Here is a 15814-nt window from a genome sequence, read left to right as displayed (position 1 = left end):
TTTTCGACAGAATTATGGTTGCCGAAAATGGTAAGTAGGCCTAAGAGACGCGAGCACGTGATGAAATTGTCCGCTTGCCACCACAGCGCCGCTACGGCCTACGGCTACAACGCTATACGATACCGAACACAGCTCGGTTAACTCCTTCACACCTACTACCATGTCGGACGCATCGTTCCAGTTCCTGTAGTCTATTTAAGCCGTCCTACCTCTTCACAAGCGACTACGTCGATCGACTTAGTGGACAGGACCAGCGCAGCGATGATGAAACAGCCGATTGTTCGAGGAGCCTTAGGACCAGCGAGAAGAGCGATGATGAAACAACTGAACGTTCGAGTAGCCCTTCCTATGATTCAGTGGACCCCGACTTGGAGCCCACGGTAAGTATTCGTTGAATGTCTCCCCGTATATTTTCCGATCCATTCCGTAGTCTGTTGTGTTAGGTGCATCTGTCGGGTTCGACCTCCCTGATACGTATGACGAAGCTCAGGATCTCCTAAACCTCATGCGATCACATCGAGCTGTGGCAGCCTGCCAGCGTGAGTTTGCCGTTCGAAAGCTCCATGAGGCCATCCAGATCACGAAGGTTTATCGTACGCGGCTAGAGAAAGCCAAGAAGCAGATTGCCCGCGTCGATATGCAGCTCGGCGAACTACGATGCGCCGTCAGAAAGAAGGGCATCACTGCGCACCATCGTAAGTCATATGCGGATGCCCTCTATTCTACCAATTACAGAATTGCAATTCCTCAAGAACGGTCTGCGCGAGACTGATTCAGTGACCGATAGGGAGATGGAGGTCCTGGATGTATATATGAGCCCCTTATGTCTGTTACATATATACTTCGCGAATGAGTATTACTTTGACTCAGATCACTCCGCTCGTGGTTTCGTTCTGCATATTCCGCATTAGAATTCTACCAGTGCCCATGTCTGTCTGTATATCTTATGCCTTAGCTTCACCTCGCTTGCAAGGTCTCCGAGTCCCCGTCCTTTGCACTTTTCGCTGTCCCGTTCTGGTACGACTCAATTTCCCGAGTCTTTTCGTCCTTCCCACTACGAGCCCATGTTTGTGAGTCATACCGATGCTCGTGTCGCCGTCTAGTCATGGTGCATCCGTTGGGCTGACGCGGCCCTCGCCATTTCTTCCTGTTAGCTCTACATTTGTTAATCGGCCGTAACCATACCACGCTATGCAAGTTTTCACTATTTATTTATTTGGCCTTTTCTTTACTTTCGCTGAACTCTTCGCTATCAATATATTCGCTAGACTGGCATTCTGGGGTACCGTCTTGAGCAGTGCATTGGCGGTGCAACACAGACTCGATGCCGACTTCGCACAGTTATATTCGAGTGCGACCCATACGCCGTGGATTGCGGCGAATATGACCCTGGATCTGTCTTCCATCGCCTCAGAGGACCAGTATACTGCTCTAACTCACCCTCGGTTTCCTGCTCATCAAGTCAGGGTGAAGAAAACTAACTTCTGTGACCCTACCGTCAAGTGCGTACTAGACTACAGGTCTGACTGTCTTTGCTAATGACGCCATGAACGGAAGTGTGTACACCGGTTATCTCGACGTCGATGCAGGTGCAAAACATCTGTTCTTCTACTTCTTTGAGAGTCGAAGAGACCCTGCGAACGGTATGCAGCTTTAGATAGACTTTAGATCCATTGTTAATGTAAGATACCAGACGATGTGATGATGTGGATCAATGGAGGCGAGACTTATTATTTTTGCATGTATGATGCGCTGAATGCATTGCCACAGGCCCCGGTTGCTCATCGTCTACGGGTTTGCTGATGGAATTAGGTCAGAACGCAGCTCGTGACTGTCGTTTCAATCCTGACGTTCGTCTCAGGGCCTTGCTCCATTGATATGCAACAAGTGTCTAGCAATGGAACCGTGTGGAATCCTTATTCGTGGAACGCGGAAGCGAACATCTTCTTCCTGGATCAACCGTTCGTTATTGCTATGAAACGCGGCATAGGGACAATCTAATCGCTTTTGTTACAGAGTTGGTGTTGGCTTCTCTTACGCTGACTTCAGCGAAACGGTAGAGACTACCGAGGATGCAGCAAAGAACGTGCATGCCTTCGTCTCCATCTTTTTTGAGACGTTCCCGCAATTTACAGGAAGAGCTTTGCATCTGTCTGGTGAATCATATGGTGTCAGTGGCAGCAGAAGCGTGTTGCAGTCGTCTGAGATTCCCTGACTCTCGTATTTATTGCAGGGTCGATACTTGCCTGCATTCGCCAGCTACATATACGATCAGAATCAAGCTGCAAAAGTTGAAGGTCGAGAGCCTCTCAATCTCAAGAGTGTTGTAATCGGAAACGGAATCACTGATATCTCTACGTGCGTCTTCTTTTGGCTGGTCTTAAAGGAAGTATGGTGCTCGTTTTTAATCCGTGTCTCCTCAGACTATATGAAGGTCGCTACGAGATCGAATGCGGTACTGCAGCCCTAGATGTGCCTTTCCAACAGATTAGCACCTGCGTTCGCATGAAAATTGCTGTAGGTTTTTACAACTTTCTGGGGGTAACACTTATCATTTATCCATAGCTCCCTCGATGCAATGCAGCCATGCAGAAGAGTTGCATAGACCATTTTGTTTCCATGGATTGCAGGGCTGCGGTCAATTTCTGCGACAATGAATTGAGTACGGGATTCTGGAACAGCGGTGGGACAGTCATCTGTCTCCCCTTGAAGACGTGGAGCTGATGATTTATTAGGCCGCAATGTATACGATGTTTCCAAGGTAAGTACAGGCTTCACACGGTGATTGACGACAGCACTCTAACCCATTGTAAGATGTGCGAGGGGAACACGTTGTGCTATAATGACCTCACGGAAATTACAAGGTTCCTTGATGACCCGGCCACCCGAGCATTGTTGGGCGTCGAGACGTCCAAAGCATTTTCGGCATGCAGTTCGGAAGTTGGTACTAACTTCAATGCGCACATGGACAAATGGGCCGTACCTTCTCAATACTACGTCGCAAGCCTCTTGGAGCGGGGTGTTCGCATACTGATCTATGCTGGGACGTACGACTGGCTGGGTAGCAAACAGGTTGTGGGTGGACAAGTTGGACTGGCATGGACGAGCAGCGTACAATGCGGAGGAATGGCGCAGTTGGGTCGTCAATGATAACAAGGCTGGCGAGACCAAGACGGCAGGCCTGCTCACCTTTGCTACAGTTCGTGGAGCAGGACATATGATAAGTACCCCCGATGATACTGATTTTTGAAGGCGCTAACCTGTCCGTCTGTGCTTACGTCCCTCATGACAAGCCAGCGGAAGCTCAGGCCTTGGTTTCAAGATGGTTGGCCGCGAAAGAGATTTAGTGATTGCGAAGTGAATGACCCGCGTAACTCTCTAGTTTTCTATCATCATTACTGTGTATCGCAACTACATCGATCTCTGGTAAAATGTCACCCTGTCGGGGAAATGTTGTTTGTAGCAAATTCAAACGCAAACCAGCATCCGTTCGTTGGAATGTCATCTGGCTGCTCCTGCCATGATGCGACAGTCACTAGGTGAAAATATCCTATGAAGTTGCCGGCACATTAACCATCGTTGTTCTCTCATTCGCAACCGCATGCGCACTAAGTTAGTTTCGCGCTGGATTAGTCTCCCAAAGCCAGACTACAAAATCAGTCCTATGAGAGGTTGGAAGGACGGACTGATATAGCGCTGGATGGCTTCCAGCAGATGTGATTCGCTCAACGACACCTGCTTCCTAGTTGGCTGGTACTTAGTACTTAGGTGGGATGAAATGATCACCATGGCAATCTTTGAGTACATCGATGCCGACGCTCCCATACCACATGCCGCAGCCCTCAAAAGCGTCGCGACTGGAGCGTGTTTACTCTTCCCTCATCCTTTCCTCTTCTTTCTCAGTGCTCTAGGTAAGCATTTAACATGTTTGCGTGTTGTACTCACTGATCTGCCCTTCTGTATGCTCGCCAGTCACTCCCTGGGCTGCCCGGTAGCGCCCCTTGTCAACTCGTTTCGTGTGATTGGATATCCAGCAGGCCTTCTGGCTTTTGGTACCAATTCGTTAGGGTCAACATGCGTGCCTTTGTATCCATTCTGGCCATTGCTACTCCTCTCTTGGTTTTTGGAGCCCCAGTCAAGCGGCAGGCGGGCAACTCCACAGACGTCTTGGTCCTCCGTGAGTGTTACACCACTTATCCTTTGGGTTTGGTCGATCTCAACGTTTCAATGCTTACAGAGTTTGCTGATGTCTTGGAGAACTTTGAGAACCAGTTTTATACACAAGCTCTCGGACAATTCCAGCAAGCAGACTTCGTTGCTGCTGGATTCTCCAACGTCCAGATTCCCATTCAGCAGTTTGAAGCTATTCAATCGGATGAAGCCGCACACGTTACCGCTCTTGAGGTGAACGCAACTGTTGTCTCTGATCATATCTCACACTCACACTCGATGTCAATTAGTCTGCTCTGCAAGCTCTCGGAGCCTCGCCGATCTCTGGATGTCAATTCAATTTCTCGAGCGCGTTGACTAATGTTTCTACCATGGCTGCTACAGCACGCGTCGTGGAGAACCTGGGTGTTGCAGCTTATCTCGGGGCGGCAAACATGATATCGGACCCTACCCTCCTCACTGCGGCAGCATCCATCATGACGGTCGAGGCTCGCCACCAGACTATTCTGAATCTCATGAACGGTGCCACCGCGCTGCCTCAGGCGTTCGATATCGCGTTCACGCCGAGCGAAGTGCTCGCTATCGCCAGCCAATTCATATCTGGCTGTGAGATTGGTATTCCAGGTGCGACCTGATGACCGCTCGCACTTGCGGACCATGCTGAAGGAATGGCTTTAGCGAATCCGACCTTGGTGGTAACAAATACCAGCCCCCCTTTGCCGGGAACCACTCTGTCATTCTCATCTTCCGCACTCAATGGTAGCACAGACGTAAGTCTGCAGTGCCTTCAAACCTCGGTGCTCATTCACGTTCATCATACAGGGCCTTTTCTGCCAAATGCTCGTCGGAGGTCTTCCTGTCTCCGTCTCGCAGAACTTCAGCTCATGTGTCGTACCCGACACCGTCAACGGTCCCGCCGCGGTCTTCATCACGTCCGACGACCAGCCGATAGACAGCAATGTGCGCGACCAGAACACGAACACGGTCGTCGCCGGGCCCGCGATGATCTTCATCAACGCCAACGTCGACGCGCTGGGCGAGCTCGTACTCTCCGGCGCTGCGGCGGCGAACGCCACCACGAAGAACGCCACCACGAACGCGACCTTGAGCGCAGGCTCATCCACTCGGACGATCTCCCCCTCGCAGGCAAGCGCGATCGTCTCCAGCGCGTTAGCTCAGGGAGCATCTGTCTCTGCTGTAGCGGGCGCTGTACCCAGCAGCATGAACAGCGCGCCTGTAGTTGCCATGCCCGGTGTGAGTGGTGCCAGTTCGAACGCGACCTCAAGCGCGGACTCGTCCACCAGGACGATATCCCCCTCGCAAGCGAGCGCGATCGTCTCCAGCGCGTTAGCTCAGGGCGCATCTGTCTCTGCTGTAGTGGGCGCTGTACCCAGCAGCGTGAGCAGCGCACCTGCAGTTGTCATGCCCGATGTGAACGCGACCTCAAGCGAGGACTCGTCCACCCGGACGATATCCCCCTCGCAGGCGAGCGCGATCGTCTCCAGCGCATTAGCTCACGGCGCGCCTGTCTCTGCTACAGCGGGCGCTGTGCCCAGCAGCTTGAACAGCGCGCCTGCGGCTGCCACGCCCGGTGTAAGTAGTGCCTCTGCTGCCGCCACACCGGGTGTGAACAGCAACTCAGCGGGCGCGACGTCAGACGTGAGCAGCGGCCCAGCGAGTGCTTTGTCTGTCCCGAGCGCGAGCGCGTCCAGCAGTGCTGCGCCTGCCGTCGCGACAGATAGCACCGCCATCTCCGGTGGAACCGATGTTGTAGCCTTCCTTGGCGGCCCGAATCTTTACACGGGCCCAGCAGCAGATGGCAGCGTCACCGTCAACGGGTGGTCCTAACCACGGACCTTGCTCACCGTACTCGATGGCTCAGGGAGTCACGGGGTGTACGAGATGTCTAGATGACTCGAAGAGGACCTGAGCACGATTCTCCATGTCGCTTTGCGCGTATCCGTTCATTTTCTGCTTGGCCAGATGTTTTTGCTGTCGTGAATTTTGATGTCCGGTCGCATTACTATTGGGGTTGACCGCAACACTTCCATTGTTGTTCAGCTCCTCACCATTCACAATTGGCAGTCTGCCAAGGCCCAAAAGGCACCCAAGCTAGGGGAGGAGACATCTAGAAAATGACTGCTAGTAACACAAGAGTCAATCCATATACATGTCAACCATACATGAGTACTCCTGTATGGTTGGAATGTATATGGATTGACTATTTATACCAATGAAACAAGCTATCGTTCCAATACAGTTCTGAGTTCAGCTGCATTCAGAGTCTTGATCTACAAGTAACACAAGTCAAGCTGTACACATGTCGACCATACACAAGTACACAAACGTAATAAGTTATCCTTCCAATACAGTTCCAAGTCCAGCCGTGTCCGCCAAAAGCATCAACGCATCACCGATCCATCCGAATTTCCATTCTATCCACACAGCTCAGTCGTCGTCGCTATCAGAGCTGCTCGAGGTATCGTCGTCCGAAAACTGCATGACGCGGTCCGCGACGGGCGAGACAGCGCCGGCGAGGAAGTCCTCCTCCTCATCCATGTCTGCGTCCGCATCCGCATCCGCGTCCTCGTCTTCGTCCGCGCGCCCGAGGTGCTGATCGAGCTCCTCCTGGAACGCATTCATGTCGATCTCTTCCTCGTCCTCCTCCGGGGGCGGGGCATCATGCCACTGCGTCGGCGTGGGCACAATCTCTTCCATCTCAATCACGCGGGCGGGGGGCAATGCCAGCGACGCAGGAGCGGGATTCACCTCATCCCACTCCTCTTCGTCCGAGTCAAACTGACGCTCCTGTTCGGGCGCCGGCCGTGGCTCCGTGCGAGCAGGAGCGAGGGATACTGCCATATTAGATGGCCCAGGGAACGCTAGTGATATGGGCGGCTTAGCTAGAGGTGCAGCGGGCAGTGCCAGCGCGGTGGAGGTGGCTGCAGGTGGCGGTAGCGCCAAACCGTAGTTGGGTTTAGCAGCGGAATTGGGAGGCGACAGTTTCGCGCGCTTTGCGCTTACGGGTAGCGCGGGCTTCCCAAACTCAAGCGTCTCTTCTTCGACCTCTAAGGCGCGCTTCTTACCCGGTGAAGGCGTGGTACTCGGCGCAGACGTGGTGGAGCTGGGGAGTGCCGACGGTTTCGCCGTCACTAGGGTCGGCTTTGGAGCTTGCGGTGGCCGCGGTTTCGCGACGGGAGGCGGTGGAGGAAGAGCAAGCTTAGCGGCAGGTGTCGGTGGTGGCCGTGCCGGTGCTGGAGGTGGCGCAGGTAATTGAACCTGGGGCCTTGTGGGTAAAGGCGCCGAAGGCCGCGGGCGGGACGGGGCGGGAGGTTTCTTTTCGACGATCTCGCCCTCGCTCTCTTCCTCCTCTTCCTTCTTCGGAGGTTCCTTCTTTTTAAATGACGGCGTCTTCTTGCCGTTAGTTTTGTAAAAGTTACTTGGGCCTGCATCGGCGACCGGCGCCTGAGGCACGAAGTACTTTTTATCTGCGGCTGACGGCGGATCTATTGCAGTTGCATTATGTGCCGCCCGGCCGCTGGCGGACTCGCCTTTTGTGTCCTGGTAACCCTGCAGCTTACGATCAATGATGGTGGCGACGGTGGAGGGGCTGGGATGTTGGGACAGTGGCTGAGGCTGTGCAGACGAGCGCGACGTCGACCCAGAGGTGCCAGGGTACATCGCTGGGTGGCAGGTCAGAAGATAACAGGCTGCAGAGAAACGATGGTGACGTACGCGACCCGGGATGACGCGGCGCGTGGTCCATCTTCCTGTCGTGTGCGAGATTCACGAAGGAGTCCATCTTCTCGAGCGTGAACGTCTGCAAGGCCGCGTCAGTGCGGCCGGGGCGGAGCGAGGAAGAGAAAGACGCGCCCCGAACTCTTCGTCGTATATCAGCACGCATTCAAATTCCTTGGCGGATACCTCGGTGCCTCTGAACTGATGTCCGCCCTCGCCTGTCTGTGCGTAATCGCCACGGGTCAGATTGGGGCCACTGCGCTGTGCGGGCCACATACGAACCTGCGTGCTCGCTCGCTCGACAACAACCATGTTGCCCTGCTTCTCGATCGTGCCAGGCTTGACGGAGTCGACGGACTCCGGAACAAAATTATCTGCCAGGCATTCGCAACAGACGCCACGGTCAATACCTGTCTAAGCCCGGCAACGAGGAGGACTCACATCGGAGGGAAAAAAAGTCTCGGCTGGCAAGTTGCTTGCCTGGTGGTGCGCCGGTACGAGCTTTGAGGGCGCGCCCGAGCGAGGAGCCGATTGTGAGGGGGTGTCTGCCCGTGGCAGGCATCCAGGAGATGTCGGACGAATCGGTGGCCATGGTCGGGGTCGTGGCGGGAGTTGAGTAAACCAACCACTCCTTAGCGCCCATTATATTGTAGCCACTGTACTGCCTCTTCCGGCTAAACCGTTATCTTATCTCTTCGGCCGACCTTGGTTCACAAAGGCGCCGCAACATGAATACTTGCTCAACTCTCTTGCTCTCTGACAGACAGATCGTGTCTGCAACGATGGTCCGAACATTCGAACACACATCTTCCTCGTCATCTAAAACATGAAAGTTCCTACACAACTTGTACGCCGACGCTGACCGTGGCGTGAATCGATTACACCACTAGAGTGTTATCGACAGCGTGAGGTAACCGTTCTGCAACTAAGCCTGGAGTGTTTCCGAGACAGTCGCAAGAGCGATATCGCTTCCCGGGAATACGCGTCTCGTGCAGGATTGTCATCCACCTGCAGCTGCGTGTCAGTGACGCTTTTTCGCCGGAGAGGTCCGACGCACCTCCGTCCAGGTGAATTCCTTCTTCAACAACGTGAAGAAACGCTTATCAGCCTACACAGAGAGAGATGTCCATACGCATGAGCTAGAGCATGAGCCAGCGACCGCAAATCGTTGATGCGCACCTTCCGTCTCTTCTTATAGCAGAATAGCACCTCCGTGGTATCGTCGATCACCAAGTCTGCTAGCGTCTTGACCAACAACGGGAACGCAGGCTCAAAGTACACACAGTCGGCAGCCAAGAGAACATCAGGACGGGGGATATCCTGCGGGATGGGCTCGCCCCTACCCCACCGAGCATGAGAACGCAGGCGACACAGAAAGACGGCACCAGGCGGACCAATTGAGCTCCGCGACCGTGACAAAGGCAGTGAGGTCGTTCATTGAGACGTTGCGCGCCATTATCTCTATTAGAGGACTGCGGCACGATGAGCGGATGTGTGGGCGGGTGAGTGCGACTAGAGCCGTGAGGGGACGAACGCTTGGTCTGTTATACACGCTCGGGCGCCGAGTTTGCCTGCTACGAGCCCTACGAGACCCGTCCCACTGCCTAGCTCGAGGACGTTCTTGCCTTTCCATGATCCCCGACGAGCGATGTACGCTGCAAGCACCTGGCACACCGTGCACACGCAATTGTTTAGGACGATAATTCGATGGATCACGCAAGGCAGACGCACTTCTCCAGCCGGCCAAGCGATACCCCCACATCCCGGCGATGCGTCAACCACGAGTTTTATCACGACAGGGTTCGGTAGAAGCGCAGACTCATCAGACGAGAAGGAGAGCTCGACCAGCTGGTTGTGGATGGATGGCGGCTGGGCGGGCACGACGTCAGCGAGCTGGGCATCATCGTCGTTTCGGAGATGCCTGAGGGGATCGAGTTCGTCCAACTTTTCCTCGAGGATGAGATCGATCATAGGTCGGACAAAAAGGTGTTCCGAGTCGAGAACAGGCACAAGCCGATGTCGACAAGCTTTCACTTAAGAAACTTGGAGATCGAAAGAGCTCGAGCGAATGAATACCTAGAAGATCAGAGACCCAGGAATATTTGGAGGGGGGAGAGAGGCAGAAAGTTATGCAAGGAGAGATTGCGAGAGGCTCGAAAGGTTAGCAGAGATCGCCGGCGCCTCCTGCCAGCGGGCGTCGATAGTGCGAGGCGTGGAAGCGGGCCCTGCTGACCGGCACGCCCTCGCCGTATATCTCTTCCCTCTCCACCTTCTTCCTTCTCCTCCTCGTGCTGAGCACCTATCTTCCGTGTCATCTCCACCGGTGAGTGTACCCCCCTCCTCGCTGCTCGTCGATATTCTGTCCCCGCAACCCCGTGTCGCACATCTCACCTGTCTCAAATTTTATAGGTCTACTCGTTCGGCTAAACGGGGCATAATTTTCGTTCACGAACTCGTTCACTTTCTCTCTCTGCACGACCTGTCATGTCTGAACTTCACGAAGCCGTCTTCAAGTGGTACGCACCCGCCTATCTCTACCCTGTCTCACTTGCTTACCACCCCCGACATAGGCCACATCCAGGAGCCTCCGACGTGATCGTCACTGGCTCCTTCGACCAGGTATGTTCCGCCTTCCGCACCCCCCACGCAGCTGACCCGCGCGCTCCAGTGGTCTGGCACAATACACCTCCCCCGCAAGGGCTCCACCTTCGAGGGCGGCGTCAAGATCCCCTGGGGCGAGAAGATCGCCTACAAGTACATTGTCGACGGCCGCTGGACCACCACAGACGACCAGCCCACCGAGATCGATCCCATGGGCAACCTAAACAACGTCTACGACTCCCCAGTGCGGCCACCCCCGCCCACTGTCGAGGTCCCCCCTGCTGTGCTTGCGTCTGCCCCAGAGCCAGCAGCAGTGCCAGAGGCGCCGGAGAAGACCCGCGAGGGTGCAGTCACCGGCGCCGTGATCGGCGTTGTAGAGACGGCGAAGCAGACTGCGGTCGCAATGGTGGAGACCCTCGCGCCCGGGACGACCTCGCGCGCGGGGGATATCGCACCCGCGCCATTAGAGACATCCCCAGCGCGGGCGGTCTCGGCGGAGGCCGTTCACCCCCCTACCGCCGAGCCTGTGGCAATCGCGCCCACCGTTCCCATTCCTATTGTCCCCCTCGGCGTAGAGCCTCCTGCGAACGGCAGTTCCACGCAATCGCCCCAAGCCGCCTCCAAGCCGCTCGATACCACCGTCGTAGAGGGTACTGCGACAGCAGCCCCCGCACTGGAGGCGTCCACGCACGCACCCGCAGTGAACGGTGCCGCCAAGCCCGCTACGAATGGCGCCGAGAAAGCCGCGACGAACGGCGCTTCCAAGTCGCCGCCCGCGTCGCCTAACAAGACCATGCGCTTCCCCTCCATCGGCTCTTCCCGTCACTCCAGCCGTGCGTCCGTGTCCGAATTTGGCGAGAGCTCGGGCGCGGATAAGGAGACGCATGCGAGCCGCGTCAACACCACGCAGCGGAAAAAGCGCTCCAGCATCTTTGGGAGGATTAAGGACATCTTCCACCACGAGGACGGGTCCCCGCCCAAGTAGGGGGCCCGCTCCTTTTTGCGCTCTGCGCTCGCTATAGACTTATGATGCTCTGACGAAGTACATGATACGTTGATGATTGGTTTCTTTTGGCTTTGCTCCTGCCTGCTTGTCGCCCGGCTCTTGGAGTTACAGTAGATACTTTCTGTACGCGTTCTTGTAGTATAGTATATTCGTAGCACTGAAGGATCTCTCTCTCTCCCCACAGATCTACTGTAAATAATGGGCGTTATTCCTCTAGTTTTCTCTCTTTCTTTTCGTTGCTCGCATATCCTGACCCAGAAGGTCCACGTTGGTCATGATCGAGAAGCGACCTCGCGAATCATTTTTGTAGGCCATGCCCTTACCATGAGGACATCGACAGACACAACGCGCGATGTGCAAGAAATTCGATGCAGAACGACCAAATCAAAGTGCGATACAGTATTTACACCAGTTATCTCCCGCCCTTTTTCTCGACCCGCCACTCCTTGAAGATCCCGTCGAGACTCTTGTAGATCAAGTGCGAAGGCAGGCACCGTATGATTTCGCCCACGCGCGCCTCCGCCTCGCCCTTGCCAGTGTCGGGTGCGGCTTTTTTCGCATACTCCACCGCCAGCCGGAAGATCGCCAGCACGGCCAACGAGACGTGTGTCTGCTGCGCCCCGTGCGCAGAGCCCTGCGAGAGCGCGGAAAGGAGCGGCCCCGAGACGCTCGGCGCGGAGATGGTTGGCGTATTCTGGTTGTACGAGGAACGTTCCCCGCGCACGAGTCGAAGGAGGATTTCCAGGATGTTGTCAGTCTCCGTCATGTGTGTTCGCAGGAACCGCTGGCGTTCGTTGACAAGGCCAACGCTGGAATTTCCGGCCCACGCCTCCAGGAGGGTCCAAATGGTCGGGGGCTGCAAATCTCCATCAGACGACCGCCCTCGGCGAGAATGTCGTGGTAGATATACTCACCGGATCAGGGTCAGCGACCTCGATCTTCTTCTCCCAGCCATCCGCTGCGTCACCGGCAACCCAAAACATGCGCCCAAACATGCTCCTCAGCCACTCCTGCACGTCTCCCGTCTTCACCCATTTAGGCTCCGAGAGTGGACGTTCCCTGTCCAAGTGCCCGATGAGCGTAACCTTTGAAGGAAGTGAAACCTTCGAAAACGCAGGCACTGTCGGATCGGCGTCAGGATGTTCTGATATTTCCAGAGGGACATATGACGATGTCGCTTCAGAAAAACCCTCAATCTGGAGGTACCACGGTTAACATAAAATACGTTATGAGTATTACAGAAAACCAACCATGATGCCTTTGAAGCCACCGGCGTCGTCTTTGTCAACGTTCATGTAGACTTCGATACGGCCCTCTCCTCTGAATACCTTCAGCTTGTCGACGATCTCCGCGTCGATAACCAGCCTTCTCGTGCCCGCTGCGAACGAGATGGAGAGACGATTGGCTGAAGCAGTCTTGCCAGCTTTCCCATCCGTCTTCTGAGGCGACTGCGAATTAGAAGGCTCACTAATTGTCGTCGAAGGGGGGCAAGATGGCGAGACGAGCGTGTGCGAAACGGGGGATGCAGAGGGCTCTGTAGTCGGCACGTCGAGCTGCGAAAATTCTTCCTGAGCGGGCTGTGTAGGTTCCATGAGCAACTCGGCTTCGATAGCGTCCGCTGTGTCCGCTGCGTCGCCTTTATTCGCAGTGGTGGACGAAGAGAGGTTCGGGTCTTGCACGTTTGTATCAGGTACAGTAGATGCAATAGAGTCGGTAGCCTGGAGAGGGGCACCGCCACTGTGAGAAGTACTTTCGGAGGGAGCCTGCGCATCAACATGTGGTGTACTGTTAGCGACATCCGCAGGAGGCACAGAAGTAGGCTCGACGGATGGTGAAACCACAGCAGCAGAAACATCATGGACGACAGACGACTCGGGAGGAGCTGACTGTACATCCGGAAGGATTTCAGGTCCAACCTCCTGATGAGCTTTCCCATTCACTGCAGGCACGCCATTCTCTTGGCGATGAGCAGCAACGTCTGAAGATACGTCTGCTGGGCCATTTAATGGCAGGCTCTCTGTGGAGTGAACACCGTTCGGACCATGAGAAGCAGAAGACATACTGCCAAGCTCGGCATTCAGGACGTTCTCATACTGCTCGTCCACGGAGCCCTGAGCATCGTCATCGCCCAGCATATGATAATCGTCGTGCCCATCCCCTTGCATATCATCATAACCATTGCCTTCAATAAGAAAATCGAGATTAGCGGTGCGAACGAAGCCATCTAGACGAGCTTCGCGCCCACACTATGCACGCTCTCGGACAACAAGGACGTACCATATTCGCCACCACCAATATGAAGATCATGATAATCTTTGACGTCGCTGAAATGCGAATCGTCCCCGTCGCCTTCACCCTCTTCGCCGCCGATGGCGGCCATTAGCCAGTCCCCCTCACTGACAGTCTCTGCGACACTCGGTGCGACACTGTCACGGCCCGCCGCATTTTCAACATCATAATCCACGCTGGCGGCGACGCTCACACCGTCGTGCTCAGCACCCGGCGGTGGCGGAGGAGGACCTCGACCATCTTCCGCATCACCGTCATCATCCTCGAGTTTCTTTCGTTTCCCCTTCCTTGTGTTAGCGGCGGAAGATGAACCAAGAGAGAATGAGGATTGCGGCGTAATCGGGTGGGCATCATCAGCAGTCACAGGAGTGTGAAAATAGATGCGAATCCGCGACGGGGGAGGAGGTATGAAACTAGTTTCCTCCATCTTCGTTGCCTCCCCAGGGATGGCAACGTCCTCAGCAGATTTAGTAGAGTCCATAAGAGCATCATCAGAATTGACCGTAACACCCTCGACCTTGACTGAAGGAGAAGCAGATATGGCCTCTGATGCCTGAGCATCCGCAGATGGCTCAGACGAAGAAGGATTCTCGTTCTGAGGATTCTCGTTCTCGACCTTCACCGCCGGCTCGACAGAATCGGGTAGTGAGACACCCCAGCTCCAAGACAAGTCCCGAATCTCCAGCCCGATGATCTTAAAATCCGTCAGTGTCCGTCTGTTCTCATCCTTTTTACCCGAAGAGAAACTCGACGACATCAAGACACCGCTGTCCTTCGCACTGTGCATGACACTTGCGTCATGACGACCACCACGAGAGGAGGAGAACCCTTGATTGCGGCCACGGAAAGAGGAACTCGAATAGTTCTGTTGCTGATAATGGTGCGGTTGCTGCTGCTGGTAACCGTGCGAGTATCCTTGACCGCCTCCAGCAGAGAACGACCCACCTCTCCGGTTATCCCTGTTTCCAAAGCCTCGGTTGGACCCATGCCCTCGGAAACTTCCCCCGGCCTGACCACCACCGCCACCACCACCACGCCCTCCCATATTGTTGTACATCCCACCTCCTCTGCTCCTGTTCCCACCTCTGTTCATTCCCATCGGTACACCTCTGCCTCTTCCAGCGTTACTCCCACCGCGACTGCCGCCGTAGCCACCCCGGCCTGCGCCCATCGATAGCTGAGCAAGAGAGGGACCACCACCTCGACTGTGGTGTCCCTGACCGGGCCCAGGTCCGAACGAGCTCATCCCACCACCTTGCTGCATGGGAGGAGGCGGTGGAGGTTGGAACTGTGGCTGTGGTGGAGCTGATCCTCGGTGCTGATTGGGACTATCGAACCGCGGTCGTTTCGCAGGTGGGAATTGCTGAGGTGATGTCTGGTGGATATTGCGGTTGTTGAGGCGAGGCTGTTGCTGCTGTGGGTGAAAGAACGGCTGCTGTTGTGGCTGTTGGAACTGTTGAGGGGGTGGGACATGTGACTGGAACGTAGTCTGGGGAGCATGTTGAGCTGCAGGACCGGGCTGAGGAACGTAAGGTTGCTGATACGCGCCCGCTTGGGGCTGGTACGGATTATAGGCGGGCTGAGGCGGAGGCTGAGGGGGTGGTTGAACAACAGGCGGGGGTGGTTGGAAGTGAGGCTGAGCTTGCCTCTGTTGCTGCTGCTGCTGCTGCTGCTGCTGCTGCCAGGCTAAGTTCTGTTGGCCCCCATAGCCATAGTTCGCGTACAGAGCAGACTGCTCAGGAGTAGGTCGAGCAGGTTGTGCTGGCTGTGAGGTAGACCAGTGCGGAGTGAAGGTACCAACCGCCGGCGTCTGAGCATGCTGTGCTGCAGTAGCTGCAGCCCAATAAGCAGAGTAATCCGGCTGAGCAGGCTGAGGTGGTGGAGGACCTGGCGGCAGGGGCGGTTGTTGCGGATTGTACGCAGGTGTAGTCACGAAGGGATTCTTGTTCATCGTGGCGGAATTCTATGATAGATCTCGGAGCATAAGATACAGAGAAGTTGCAAAAGAGC

The 15814-nt window shown here is 55.3% G+C and overlaps 7 protein-coding genes across 7 annotated transcripts; 4 read left to right on the top strand and 3 right to left on the bottom strand.

The window, feature by feature from the left end:
- Positions 1-505: 505 nt before the first annotated feature.
- SCP_0203900 (hypothetical protein) lies at positions 506-772 on the top strand (the record flags this gene model as incomplete). The annotated part of the gene is made up of 1 exon (XM_027754305.1): positions 506-772. One exon carries the CDS (start codon positions 506-508, stop codon positions 770-772), a length of 267 nt encoding a protein of 88 aa, XP_027610106.1.
- A 419-nt stretch (positions 773-1191) lies between these two features.
- Positions 1192-3150, top strand: SCP_0203890 (Carboxypeptidase Y; the record flags this gene model as incomplete). Its single annotated transcript, XM_027754304.1, has 11 exons — positions 1192-1502; positions 1558-1643; positions 1694-1720; positions 1771-1812; positions 1862-1961; positions 2017-2170; positions 2234-2358; positions 2424-2517; positions 2566-2683; positions 2736-2761; positions 2815-3150. The coding sequence occupies 11 exons, from the start codon at positions 1192-1194 to the stop codon at positions 3148-3150; spliced, it is 1419 nt and encodes a 472-aa protein (XP_027610105.1).
- A 924-nt stretch (positions 3151-4074) lies between these two features.
- Positions 4075-6018, top strand: SCP_0203880 (predicted protein; the record flags this gene model as incomplete). Its single annotated transcript, XM_027754303.1, has 5 exons — positions 4075-4177; positions 4238-4404; positions 4461-4794; positions 4849-4940; positions 4993-6018. The coding sequence occupies 5 exons, from the start codon at positions 4075-4077 to the stop codon at positions 6016-6018; spliced, it is 1722 nt and encodes a 573-aa protein (XP_027610104.1).
- Positions 6019-6618: 600 nt separating this feature from the next.
- Positions 6619-8500, bottom strand: SCP_0203870 (predicted protein; the record flags this gene model as incomplete). Its single annotated transcript, XM_027754302.1, has 5 exons — positions 6619-7853; positions 7906-7990; positions 8044-8130; positions 8191-8282; positions 8350-8500. 5 exons carry the CDS (start codon positions 8498-8500, stop codon positions 6619-6621), a joined length of 1650 nt encoding a protein of 549 aa, XP_027610103.1.
- Positions 8501-8802: 302 nt separating this feature from the next.
- Positions 8803-9879, bottom strand: SCP_0203860 (Protein-lysine N-methyltransferase EFM6; the record flags this gene model as incomplete). The annotated part of the gene is made up of 6 exons (XM_027754301.1): positions 8803-8916; positions 8966-9016; positions 9088-9247; positions 9303-9380; positions 9443-9573; positions 9640-9879. The coding sequence occupies 6 exons, from the start codon at positions 9877-9879 to the stop codon at positions 8803-8805; spliced, it is 774 nt and encodes a 257-aa protein (XP_027610102.1).
- Positions 9880-10392: 513 nt separating this feature from the next.
- On the top strand, positions 10393-11494 carry SCP_0203850 (hypothetical protein; the record flags this gene model as incomplete). The annotated part of the gene is made up of 3 exons (XM_027754300.1): positions 10393-10424; positions 10479-10527; positions 10577-11494. The coding sequence occupies 3 exons, from the start codon at positions 10393-10395 to the stop codon at positions 11492-11494; spliced, it is 999 nt and encodes a 332-aa protein (XP_027610101.1).
- Positions 11495-11927: 433 nt separating this feature from the next.
- On the bottom strand, positions 11928-15755 carry SCP_0203840 (predicted protein; the record flags this gene model as incomplete). The annotated part of the gene is made up of 4 exons (XM_027754299.1): positions 11928-12371; positions 12430-12711; positions 12766-13697; positions 13793-15755. The coding sequence occupies 4 exons, from the start codon at positions 15753-15755 to the stop codon at positions 11928-11930; spliced, it is 3621 nt and encodes a 1206-aa protein (XP_027610100.1).
- Between the last annotated feature and the right edge of the window lie 59 nt (positions 15756-15814).

Source organism: Sparassis crispa (assembly GCF_003851025.1).
Source record: "Sparassis crispa DNA, contig_000001F, whole genome shotgun sequence".
Classification (NCBI taxonomy): domain Eukaryota; kingdom Fungi; phylum Basidiomycota; class Agaricomycetes; order Polyporales; family Sparassidaceae; genus Sparassis; species Sparassis crispa.
This window is presented reverse-complemented; position numbering and strand designations above follow the sequence as displayed.